General features: G+C 39.6%; 1 protein-coding gene across 1 annotated transcript in view; it reads left to right on the plus strand.

Moving 5' to 3' along the window:
- Window positions 1-13262: 13262 nt before the first annotated feature.
- The window catches only part of LOC109935489 (lysine-specific demethylase 4B-like), a 112525-nt gene continuing 112005 nt past the window's right edge, over window positions 13263-13782 (plus strand). The window contains exon 1 of the mRNA XM_048613895.1: window positions 13263-13313. Coding sequence (XP_048469852.1) covers window positions 13263-13313 — 51 coding nt within the window. The remainder of the gene's footprint in view (window positions 13314-13782) is intronic.

A 13782-nucleotide genomic window follows, 5' to 3' on the forward strand; every position in this document is an offset into this window, starting at 1 on the left:
TACAGAAGGATTTCCGAGGATGTTGGCTGGTTAGGATGGTGTTAGCTATGAGAGAGATCGGACAAACTTGGTTTGTTTTCTCTTGAACATCGAAGGATGAGGGGGCGGCCTAATAGAAGTTTACAAACTTGAGAGGCATGGATAGAATAGATAGTTGGGAGTCTTTTTCCAGGGCAGAAATGTAAATTACTAGGGGACGTAGGTTTAAGGTAAAAGAGGGTAAGTTATTTTTTTGCAGAGAATGATAAGTTCCTGGGATGCTCTGCCAAAGGTGGTGGAGGAGGTGGAGTCAATAACAACTTTAAGGGGCATCTTAATAGATATATGAATAGGTAGGCAGTAGAAGGATATGGACCACCTAGAGGCAAAAGGTTTTTAGTTTAGAAAAGCATAATGGGTCAGCACAGTTTTGATGGGCCTGTTCCTGTGCTGTACTGTTCTTTGTTCTTGTTCTTTGATTGTGAACCAGTTCTTTGACCTCTACACGATGTGCTATTTGTGCAGTATCTCCCTGTGTTTTGCATAGCTATCTTGGCTGCTTTGAGTGCACAGTGTTTTTGGTGCTGGATTTGTGTTCATCCATATAAGCTTTGTTTTTATATCAATGACCGACATTGTCTCAGTTGTGTGAGTCTTAAACCAGTCTACACTGCGATTTCTACCTATACAAACTGATGTTTCAACTGCTTCACAGATGACTTAGCTTGGTGACTTCAGGCTTCATTGATACCAGAATTGATGCTGCTTTGTACAGTGGTAGCCATCATTCTAGTGACAGTGCAAAGTGCTGGTATTTGGCATCATTAATTGAGCAAGGGATTTTGATGTGTGTTGAGTCGTTGCACTTACAATTGGGAATGTGAGAGAGTGGAGCAAGTTATTGTATTAAAACTTACTGAAGAAGTTGACACTTTTTCTATTAATATATCTGGAATAAATTTTAAATTGAAACTTTGCATCAAAAGTGTGATACTGTACACAACACTCGTCAATCAGAACACTTCTCAATTTTTAATCCATTTTAAGAAACAGTTGTATCTTACAGGATGACATACTGATGAGGGCTGAAAGTTTGCACCTACCATTTCCAAATGAACTGAGGAATGTGACAAGTGAAATTCAGGGATTAACTGAATTAGAACTCGAAGGTTGGGGATCCCTAGTTATCCACATCCAACTCCTAATATGCAGCTTGAGAGCAGCTTTGCTCCATAGTCAATCTCCATCAGTTTTTATCCCCCAATGGAACATAAATGATTGCAGATTTTAGAGCAGTGCTTTCAATTAAACCAGTAACAAACAAAATGGAATGTTTGTTCACTGTATAGATTTAATTATGAAATGAATATGAATGTATATTTACTGTTTCATGAAAAGGCTTGTAATAAGCTTTTATAATATTAAGTAGATAAATCACTACATTAACTGAACAACAGGATCCAACTCTCAGGTAAAAGGAAATGCTCAACTTTGCTGTACTTGAAATCTTGTGTGTGTAATCACAAGGGGCAACCTGCTTCAACCTTGAACAACTTGGAGATAGCAAGAACTGCCAGTGCTGGAGTCAGAGATAACACTGTGGAGCTGGAGGAACACAACAGGCCAAGCAGCATCAGAGGAGCCAGGAAGGTTGACGTTTTGGGTCGAGACTCTTCTTCAGTAAAATAGTGGCTGATTCCTGCTCCTAATTCGTATGTAATCTTTCGGGGTGCACCTTCATTTTGATAACAGCAAGAATCAATGCTGTGGCAAATTTGGGTATGGAGAATATAAGGCCGATCACATCTTCTCATGATAACCAGATCTAATTGCTGGTTATGTCTAGACCTTGCATGATGTTACAATGCTTTACGGTGATATCTGCACTGAAGGAATGTTTTGAAGGCACAGGGCACAAAACTCAGGAAGACATGGTCCATTGACATTGATCTTGCCAAACTCATGTTGACCAAGGCACATTGGCCGTGAGTCTCTGTCTGTCCCAACATTTGCATTGAAGTTAGCTAGGATAAATGGCTTTTAATCTTAAGAATGTTTCTCAATGTCATGTACAGCTTGGGAATGCTCTTTGTTTGAGATGCTGTCATACAAAAATTATGTTGACTACACTTCCATAAGATGATAGTCACATGGTTTTGAGATGTTCAAAGGTTGCTGTTGGAGGTTGTTTCAGCCAGAAGCTTGTGGCCCATTATTAATTACAGAAGGGAAATATCTCCTTGAGACTTTCTAAGTACACACACACAGTATCAGTGCCAGTAGTGCAATGACGTCATTCAGTCCTGTTTGCTCATGATTGTTGTGCTCATTTAGGTGCTATTACGCTTTTTTTTATTGGCAGAATGGTTCTGTGCATGTGCACTTTGTGAACCGTTCAGGAGTGTCAGCAGTCACAATGCATGTGCATTGAGAGCCTTTTTGGGTGTCAGGAGAGACAGCCCATAAAACAAAGAATATCAGGGCAAAATTCTGTGAAATTCATTAAACTGCTGCTGAAAAATTTATTTGTGGGAACAGCATGATTGTTATAGACTTGAAGGATGGATTTTAGGTAACTTGGGGCAACAATGGCTTAGATTACTCAAGCACTGGAACATGACTACCAAGAATTTGGCATTGCGTTTTAAAGAAATACATTGAGAGATGAAAGAAAATCCAATGCTGGGAGCTGTAACGCAATTGGTTTGGATCTATTTGTGACTAATTTCCTGGCTGAACAGAAGTAACTTTCCTTCAAGCTGATTCTTGTCTTTGTAAAATAGCGCACCTTTTTGACAAGATGTTTTATCTCATGTAATATCAAAATTTACAAGCAAATGCTCGGAAAAGTGTAGTTACATTTAATTTCTACATGTGACTCCAGACCTGCAGAAATGTAGTGGACTGTCAACTACCCTCTGAATGGCCTAGCAAGCCATTCAGTTCAGCGGCACCTAGGGATGGGCAATAAATGCTGGCCAGCCCATGACACCCGCGTACTATGTGTGAATACAAAAGAAAACACACTTATTACTGAAGCTGTACAGATCAGATTAATAGTCATTTCAGTGATACATCACTCAATGAGTTTTGAATCTAAAGTGGCCGTGGTAAATTTTGAGTTTTAAGGGCACCAATACTGAAACAAAAGCAGCAGTACACATGATTAGTATAACTTTAGACTCTTGCCACTGATTAAACTAAAACATGACTGTGACAAAGTTGTAAAAATTCTCTTTTCTACTTGGTAGAAATGGGAACCGCAATGAACCAGTGACTTGGGCATTCTTCTGCTAGTATAGTTCTGTATATAGATCAATGTTGTCCATGGCTGCTGGCTATTGGACTGAACCTTGCTTTAATTAGTACTGATATTTTGATAAGTTTGTTCACTCTTGATGTACTGGTGGTACAGTCAGCAAAGTTGTGCTGCACTGAGTGTGCATTATTTTCCTATAACAATGTGCTGCAGTCATTCTGGTATTGTTAGTGTAAAGCAAATAGGGAAAGATGAATTTTGTGTTAATGTTATTAATTGAAAATATCTGTATAAACAATTGTTTGTATCAATATGGCTGCTATAATCCTGAAACTGGACTTAGCAGTAGCCTTCCTAAAAAATTCTCTGAGCCCAATGTCAGCCAGGCAATCAACATCTAGGTACCTTTCAGTGGATCTGGAATGGTAACTATTCAATTATAATCTGCTACAGAGATGTTTGTCTCCAGGAAAAACCCTTACATAATAGAATTAGACCCTTCCTACAAGATGTGTTAAGTATTTTCTCCTTAACCGCTGGCCTTGACTGTCACATTACTGAGCCCAACTATCTTTTTAAATGTTCAATTTAGAAACTGCTCTATATGACATCCACTGGCAAAATCAACAGCCCTATGTCGAGGCTACAAAGGGAAAACCTCTTGCATGTAAAAAAGCAGCCACCAACCTGGATTTGTGCCTAATCAAGTTTGGGGAAAAAAAAAAGACTCCTGCTTCACTGTTTTGACAAAAGAAGTTACATTTCAGCAAAACTTCCTTAGAAAATTTTCAAAAGAATTTCTAAACAGAAGAAATTGCTTGCAACTCCTCAACTTCTGGCAAGCCAAATTGCCCTGTCCCCACAAACAAATTTTCAATTGTTAACTCCAACTTTGGACTTTCCGACAGCCCCATCTTAAAAAGCAAGGACATTGATAAAACTGGCATCCTTCAGTTGTTTTATATCTTGGTCATTTACTAATTGACTAATCTTTTTATCTATTCTGATTCTATCTCGCCTTTGTAAGCGTGCTTGTGTTGCAAGATTCCCTCTGAATCTGAATATATGTAGTAAACCCTAATTCTGGGTTAACTTCACCAGTGTTGTTGAGATTCTTGAAAAGTCGCAACCTACAAACTGTGGAGTGTGTCCCTTTTTTTAATTTAAAAAGAGTGGAAAATTAAATGTTGATCTGCTTATGGACATTGTATCATTTCCACACAACATCCATGCCTTTCTAGCAAGTGAGTTCAAACACTGATCACTTCAAATCCATTGTGCCTGGTGGAAAAAGGTAACCCAAGCTTTTTCGGATTGAAACTCGATCTAAAAAAGCTAAAATGGAAATGTTCTAATTGACTCTATCACCAAAAGCCATGGATGGTGCTGTTGACCGTAAATAGATCCTACATCAACAATACTGAGGCTCACAGCAAGCAAATGTTCTGAGTAAATAAACTGGTTATATTCCAAAATAAGGAAGAAACATTTTAGAGTCTCGATCTTTTTCAATGACATCGTCTTATTGATTTCTGTGTCCCTCAGGGAATGCTATTTACCTTTTTTAAAAAAAACCCTTCATGCTTTGTCTTCTGTCTTTATCTGCATTTGGTGATAGAAGAAATATTGTGATGATTTTGTGTGTAATTCTATGGTTTTGTTTCTGCAAAATAAATTGGAAATTGTAATTCTTTTGACCCTTTGTGCTTGTAAGGTATTTGACCTAATCTGTTGTTTTAAGACCTGCAGTTACTGCTGAGTCTTTGCATCCTAGTATTGAAGTTCCATAAATACAAGTCTGCGATGCTGTTGAAGTATGATTTCTCTGAAGTATGCCTATTTTCTGTTTTAATACTGAGGGGGTTACATATTATGGATATTCTATTCCATTACACGCAGGTGGATTCACGCAGGCAGGGTAATTATAAGTCTTCAATACATGCCTCATTAAAACAAAATGAATACTAATTTCTCAGCAATCCATTCAGGTGTGAAGATATTCTGCAGAGCTTTGTATAATTTTGACTCAGTTTCTCCGAAGTTCTGCAGCCAAATCTGAAGCATTTATTTATAATTGTGGAAATCTAAAATTCATTAGAAAGTGAGTAAGTTGGAAACTCAGTTTTACTACTCTGCATTCTCACCTGCCTCACCAAAATAGCTATACCAATTTATCTTTTTCCTCCCCTATCCATTTGTTTTTAAACTAGTTTTCTAACCATTGACTATGAAACAATCCTAACCATTACATGTGGAGTAAGTCATTATTCCAGTTACCATACAAAATATTTGAAGGGAGATAAGGAGAAAGAAACTGTTTGCTCTGCATATACCAGTCTGACACCAGAAGTTACTGAATCAATGTCAGACTGCCAACCACACATTTTTCTGCAACTGGCTTTTATCCCAAGATATTGCAATATTAAACTCGAGCAGTGAGAAAGAAAGCCCATACAGTGGTATCTATCTCCCCTCTGCTCTGCTAAATACTGGACTACATTGTTACTCTTTTATCACTCTAAACTGGAAACTAATTTGCAAAAATGCAGTGGAAGCAGAATAACTGTATTCAAAGTGTTTCCTTTTTAAGCTTGGCATTGAGCTGTAAAATTAAATGTTACTTGAATAGTTCTCTTAGTTTATGCCAACTGTTTGTTTTCAAGTTGCATTTTAGCAGCTTGTTTGATTAATGGTAATGATTTCATTCCTAAATAAATGATTTTATTTTCAGGTTTGGTCATTGACTTGAAATGTTGCACTGTTCCATGTCTCTAATCTGCTCTAGTCTGACAACCCCACTGTCTTTTATCTTCCATTTCTTTTGAACGGACCTTACGTGCTTTTCCTTCTCTATGCCTTACTATTTGTAGCCAAGCCTTCGGAGATCTTTACCTGATTCACTGGAATTCCATTCAGCCTACTTTAAGTTCCTTTTCAAAACCCATTCTTTTGACCATGTTTTTGCTTGCTGAGCTAGTAAGACAGCTTCTGGCCATATTTTAGTTCTATCTTTGCAAAGTTGTTTGAATAGTGTCCTAACACAGCTTTGTTTGTGGACATTGGGGTGATTGCTGTGGAAATTGAGGATTTGGTCAGTGTGGGTTGCCTTCCTATGTACTGTGGTTTGGAACATCCCATTGGTCATTCGTTCTACCCTGACGTCTAGCAACAGAAGTTGATTGTTGTCTTCCTCTCCTCTGGTAAATTTGATCCCGGTGAAATTCAAATTTACGAGAAAAGAGGAAGACAAGAATCAAACAAAGCTGTGTTAGGACACTATTCAAACGAGCCACAACACACTGCAACACGCCAGAACTATGCAAGAAGGAGGAAGAGCACCTAAACAAGGTTTTGGCTAAGAACGCATATCCCAACAACTTCATCCGCAGATGCCTACTAGATAGACAATGCCAAGAAGACAGTACGCCCAAGACATTGGCCACACTACCATATATCAAAAACATACCCGAACTGCCAACAAGACTCCTACGACCACTAGGAATCATGATAGGCACACAAACCCACAGCCACATTATGACAAATACTCACAAGGACCAAAGACCCCATACCCATGACATACAGGACCAACATAGTTTACAAAATACCTTGCAATGACTGCAACAAACATTACATGGGCCAGACCAGAAGGAAGCTAGCCATCAGGATATATGAACACCAGCTAACAGAAAACGACACGACAAACTTTCCCTCATTTCAGTGCACTCGGACAATGAAGGCCATCAATTTAGTTGGGACAATATGACCACCCTAGCTCAAGACAACCACAGACACGCACGGGAATACCTAGAGGCCTGGTTTTCAATCCATAATGCAATCAACAAACGTGGAATTAGACCCCATATACAAACCCATGCAAAATAAAAACCGGAAAGATATACGGGATCATATAAATTCCAAGTGGAGTAGAACGTCACTTCATCAGAGGCCACAGTACTGATGATGTTACCTAACATGGTGATGAAACGTCTGTACGATAACCAACCAGCTTGGTGATCACGCCAACAATTGCATAAATTGTAGGATCTTCAGGCTGATTAGTGCCTAACTTCTCATGGACTTCATCCTAATGTCTTGAAAGAAGTAAGGTAGTTGATGTTTTGGTTTTAATTTTCCAAAATTCTTTGATTTGGAGAAGGTCCTAATGGACTGAAAGATAGCAAAGCTAACTTGTTCACTCAAGAACGGACACAGCAAGTTGGAAACTACAGGTCAGTTCACATAACATCAGTCATAGGGAAAATGTTAGAAATTATTAAGGAAGAAGCTATAGTATGGCACTAGGACAAGTACAAGGTAATTAGGGAGTGTCAACATGATTTTGTGAAGGGTGTTTCATGTCACACAAATCTATTGGAATTCTTTAGGAAGGGAACATGGTGTCATTAAAGGAGAACTTGTGGATTTGCTGTAGTCGGATTTCCAAAGGGGAAAACCAAAGCTCTTGGTGTAGAGGTCACCATATGACATGGATAGAAGATTGTCTGGCTAACAGGAACTGAAGAATAGGCAAAATGGATCATTTTTATGTTGATAAGATGTAACAAGTGGTGAGCCACAGAGTTCAGTGCTGGGACCTCAATTGTTTACAATTTATATCAATGACTTCGATAAGGGGGCAGAAGGTATGAATGCCAAATTTGCTGATAACACCAAGCTAGACAGGAAACCGAGTTGTGAATATAAGGATGCTGAAGAAGGATATAGGTAGGTTAAGTGAGTGGGCAAACGTGTGGCAGATGGAGGATAATGTGAAATAGTCCATTTTGGCAAGGTGTTTTTTTTTCAAAAAAATCCTGTCAAAATAGTGAGAGATTGCAGAATCTTAGAATCCATAGGCCATTCAGTCCACTGGGTCCACACCGAGCTTCCAAAGGCTATTCCATCTAGAACCACCTCTCCACCCTATCCTTAAACCCAACATTTACTGTGATGAAGCCACCAAGCCTGAACATCCCTGGGCGTTATGGAGCAATTGTAGCACATCTTATCCACTTAATCTGCACATCTTTGGACTGTGGCAGGAAACTGGAGCACCCAGAGTAAGGGAAGAATGTGCAAATTCCACACAGACACTCGCGCAGGGCTGGAATCAAACCTTGGTCTCTGGCGCTCTGAGGCAGCAGTGCTAACCACTGAGCCATCATGCCGCCCAACGGTCTAAGATGCAGAGGGATTTGAGAGTCCTAATGCATGAATCATAAAAAATTAGTATGCAGTCACAGCAGATAATTAGGAAGGATTATAGTTTATCATTTATCGGGAGGAAAACTGAATGCAATAATTGTGAGGTGACATTTCAGTTATATAGGACACCGTACATATGGAAAACTGCACACAGTATTGGTATTTAAACATGGATGCAAATACATTTAAAACAGTGTAGTGAAATTTTAAGTTGCATTGTGAGGAAAGGTTGGCCAGGCAGGGATTGTATCTGCTGGAGCTTAGAAGGCAGGAGGTTAGTCGATTGAAACACAAGATCCTGAGAGGTTTTGATTGGCTGTGTGGAGAGGATTCTCTTAAAGGAAAATCTAAAATCAGAATCACTGCTAAAAGATCAGTCATCTCCTTTTAAGATCATAAAAACACAATAAATGGAAGTCAGAATAGGATGTTACTTCCGTCAATGCTGCCCTGCCATTCTATAAATTCAAGCTGGTCTGCCTCAACTCATTTTACATGGCAGCTCCTCATGCAGGGCATTCCACTTTTCTCCATCAAACTCCATTGGTCAAGTTTTTGTTCACTCACTCAATTGATCTATATCCCATTCCTGTGTCTTCAACATAATATGTCCTCCCACCTATTATTGCATTATCAGCAAATTTGGATACATTACACTCTGTCCCCTCACTTGTCATTAACATTGCTAGTAAATAATTGAGGCCCGAGGATTCATTGATACTTGTGGCACTCAGTTCGTCTTGGCTTTCCAACCTGAAAAAGACCCATTCATCCCCACTATGTCTTCTATGTGTTAACCAATCCTCAACCCATACTAATACATTACCCGACACTGTAAGCTCCTATCTTGTGCAATAACTTTTCATGTGGCACCTGATCGCCTACCTTCCAGTCAGCATGAAGATTAAATTTATCCATGGCAATTATAGTGCCCTTTCCTAAGTGCCTCCATTATCTCCTGATATATACTTTTGTTCAATAGTGAGAAAACTCTTTTTGGTGTCCTTAGAGCCCCACGCAATGGGAAAAGTATCAGAGTGAACGCTGCCATCAGTGATCTACCGGTTTTCCTGAATTGTTACAGTTGGCTCTGTTAGGAGAAACAGCATCATCCCACTCCTTTTTCTTTTGCCTATTTTTCTGACACATTGATATCCTTGAATTTTGAAAGGCCAGATTTTAATCTTCTGCAACCATTGCCCTTTTATGCAGGTTCGCTGTCCCAGTCTGTTTCATAGTGATGCTGACCTCCTGCACACTGTCCTAATGTCAGTTTTTAAAACTGAAGCATTCTTTTTCCTCAGAGGGTCATAAGTCTTTGAAACTCTTTTCCTGAAAAGTTATTGAAAACAGAATCCTTGGAAAGTTTTAAGCCATAATTGAATATAGTCTTGTTGAGTAAGTGGGTGAAAGGATATCGGGGTAAGGGAGAATGTGAAGTTGAGGTTTCTATCTGTTCAGCCATTATCTTATTGTGTGGCTGAGCAAGCTTAAGAATCTGAAGAGCCCACTTCCTGCTCCTTGTTCGTTGATTTATCAGTTGAGCGCAATTAAGGAATTGGCGTTTTAGTAAGCGTGAAAATGATGGTTTGCTTTAAAAGCATCTGATGAACTTTTATGCTCCATTCAATGTCTTCTGATGCATTTAGTAATGTAGTGTTTAACAAATTTAAAATGAGGCAAATTATTTTTGCTAATAGGCTGAAAACATTTTCAGCACGTGGTCAGAGTGCTATGATTAAATGTACCTCAGTGTATCCAATAACATGACCTCCTGTAGATTTTGGATCTCCAGAGGCAGAAATTGGCGGAATCCACTTTTGCTCTGTTTATCCTCCAGCTCTCCCCCCAGCACATAAATTTGTTTTGGAAAGTGAGGTGTATGACATGACAGACCGTTGAAAGCAGGGAGAAATACAATAAAAGCAAAACATAAGGACAGATGGTGATTCATAGAGTTTACTTTCTAAAAATCCCTTTGCATAGATTCCGTTGTGGTGAAAAATAAAATGAATGATATCTGCTTTTTTAATTATTAAAAGAAAGCAATCAGAAAATACTTTGTGTAATTCCCTTAAGTTGCTAGCATGAGCTTGTTATGAACCCATTATTTTTCATACATTAATTTGTAAGCTCAATAATATCTGTATTGTTCAAATTATTACATTTCAGTGCTTTTAACTTTTTATTAAGGGCATTATGTTTGCTCAGTGTGATTGAGCGCAAACACTTTTGTGTGTTTGTGTGTGTGTACTGGGGTTTTGGCTTGCTTGTCTAGTAATTTCCAAACCCTGTTCTTAGTAATTGAACATAAGGCCTACAATGCACTTCATAAAATAAAGAATGATGTTACATGCACTTCAGTGGCACATACACCATGGAGTTTTACAGACTGTGATCACACAGCATAAATATTTTAGATAGTCTGAAGCAAATAAGATGAATCCAGTATAGTGTGTGGTGTTATTGGATTTGTCTTGTAACAGGTGTCAAATTTGATTGAAAAATAATGCAGGTTTTGAGGTCCCCTTTCTAGTATTAATGAAAAGGGCAAGAGGTTTCAGACTCTCATTACTGGACTTTATGTTGTGTTTTCTGTGTTTTCCACCTACAGGCTATGCACAGTCTTAAATACTATCCAGAATTTTCAGCCAGCAACTGTTAGCTGTTGTCTTGATATCTACCCTTGCTTTTAGAGAAAATTATTATCTCCATGGTATTTGTAGCAGTTCCTCAACCACTACCATATGATGTTACATTCTTAGCTAGCCACCTAGGCGATACGATGACACAGTGATTAGCATAGAACATAGAACAGTACAGGTCCTTCGGCCCACGATGTTGTGCCACCTATTATCCTGCTAAGATCAATCTACCCTGCATACCCTACGTTTTACTATCCTCCATGTGCCTATCCAAGAGTCGCTTAAAAGTCTCTAATGTATCTGACTCCACTACCACTGCCGGCAGCACATTCCACACGCCCACCACTCTCTGTGAAGACCCTACCTCTGACATCTCCCCTATACCTTCCTCCAATCACCTTAAAATTATGCCTGCCCCCCCCCCCCGTAATAGTCATTTCCACCCAGGGAAAAAGTCTCTGACTATCCACTCTATCTATGCCTTTCGCCATCTTGTACATCTCTATCAAGTCACCTCTCATCCTTCTTCACTCCAATGTGAAAAAAGCCCTAGCTCCCTCAACCTTTCCTCATAAGACCTGCCCTCCAGTCCAGGCAGCATCCTGGTAAATCTCCTCTGCACCCTCTCTAAAGCTTCCACGTCTTTCCTATAATGAGGCGACCAGAACTGAACACAATATTCCAAATGTGGTCTAACCAGGGTTTTATAGAGCCGCAGCATAATCTCGTGGCTCTTAAACTCGATTCCCCTGCCAATGAAAGCCAACACATCATATGCCTTCTTTACAACCCTATCAACTTGGGTTGCAACTTTGAGGGATCTATGGATGTGGACCCCAAGATCCCTCTGTTCCTCCACACTGCCGAGAATCCTGCCATTAACCCTGTATTCTGCATTCAAATTCAACCTTCCAAAATGAATCACTTCACACTTTTCTGGGTTGAATTCCATCTGCCCTGCCTCGCGGCACCAGAGTCCAGGGTTCGGTCCCAGACGGTTTGTCTGCGTGGAGTTTGCACATTCTCCTCATGTCTGCATAGGTTTCCTCCCACAGTCCAAAGATGTGCAGGTTAGGTGGATTGGCCTTGCAAAGTTGCCCTGTTGCATCAAGAATTTGCAGGCACGGTGATTAGCCATGGTAAATGTGGGGTTATGGGGAGAGGGTCGGTTTGGGTGGGATTCTTTTTGGAGGGTTGATGAAACCTGATGAGCTGAATGGCCTCTTTCTGCACTGTACGGATTCTGTGATTCTAAAAGTGATTGTGGATGATTCTTACCTCTTTTACTTGTAGTTTTATATGTAAATAATGTTGGTATTCAACAATTTTTTGGTTTGTTCCTTTTGGAATCTATCACCATGTTTAAAAGTTTACTTCAAGCTACTGAAACTGTTTACATCCATCTGTAAGATTTATGTTTATACAATAAAGTGAGAAATCTAACTTTCTTGAATCCAGTGAACTTTGGTGTAGGTAGGCAGAGTCAAGGCTTAAAAGGAACGAACTATGCTTAGGATTGCTGAGTGCACTTAACCAGCTTACAAGAGTAAACCACTGACAAACTGCCTGCAACTGCTCAGTCCAGAACCACTAACATTCCCTCAAATTTTGATTTAATTGGTGGTTCTAAAGAACAAAACTTCTGTGTTGTCCATCTTCAAACTCTTACTGACCCCATTAATCTCTCACTTGTTGCAACCCCGTTCTCCTCCAATGATATGGTGACAATCCAGACACTACTAGCTCAAAAAATGTGCTGGTAGCTAGGATGTTATATTGTGCTAGGTATATAATAGCATTTAGTAGTTGCATTTACATAGTATCTTTAACATAATAAAACATCCCAAGATGCTAGAGGCATGTTGTATTGCAAAACTGAACCATATAAAGATGCTTTAGGAAAAATTGGTCAAAAAAGTGGATTTTAAAATAATACGTTTTAAAGGAGCAAAGCAAGGTAGAAAGGTGGAGAAGTTTAGGGAGGGTGTTCCATAACTTGATATCAAAACAAACAAAATCTTGAGTGATTAAAGTTGAGTATGCTCAAGTGGTCAGAACTAAGAGTCTTGGAGTGAACTGCCTAAGATTTGAGCTAGGGAGGATTTTGAAAATAAGAATTAAAATGTTTAAAATTTTGATGTTGCTTCATCAGAAGCCAGTGTAAGCCAGGCATAATGGAGCTGCAGTGCCTGGAGGTGAAAAAAACAACACATGATAAGAATTGTGTAATGCTCTTAGCAATATTTAGGAGGTAAAAATGCATAAATTGGCATCAGCCACTTGGAGACAGTAAGGACTGCAGATGCTGGAAGCGAGAGTCAATAGAGCTGGTAAAGTACAGCCAGTCAGACAGCATCCGAGAAGAAGGGAAGTCAACTTTTCAAGCTGAAACCCTTCGTCAGAACTGGGGAGGGGGAGAGGAGCCCAGAAATAAACGGTGGGAAGGGAGTGGGGCTGGGGGAAAGGGTAGGTGACATGGAGATAGGTGGATGCAGGTAGGGGGTTATTGTGATTGGTCAGTGGGAAGAGTGGAGCGGATAGGAGAGTCAGAAGATGGACAGGTTGGGTGAGGAGAGATTTTGAAGTTGAAGTCAATATTCAGGCCTTTGGCCTGTAAGTTTCCAAGGGGAAATTTAAGGTGTTGTTCCTCCTGTTGATGTTTGGCCTCCGTGACAGTGGAGGAGGCCAAGGATG

Source organism: Rhincodon typus, chromosome 29 (assembly GCF_021869965.1).
Source record: "Rhincodon typus isolate 14 chromosome 29, sRhiTyp1.1, whole genome shotgun sequence".
NCBI classification, from domain to species: Eukaryota; Metazoa; Chordata; class Chondrichthyes; order Orectolobiformes; family Rhincodontidae; genus Rhincodon; species Rhincodon typus.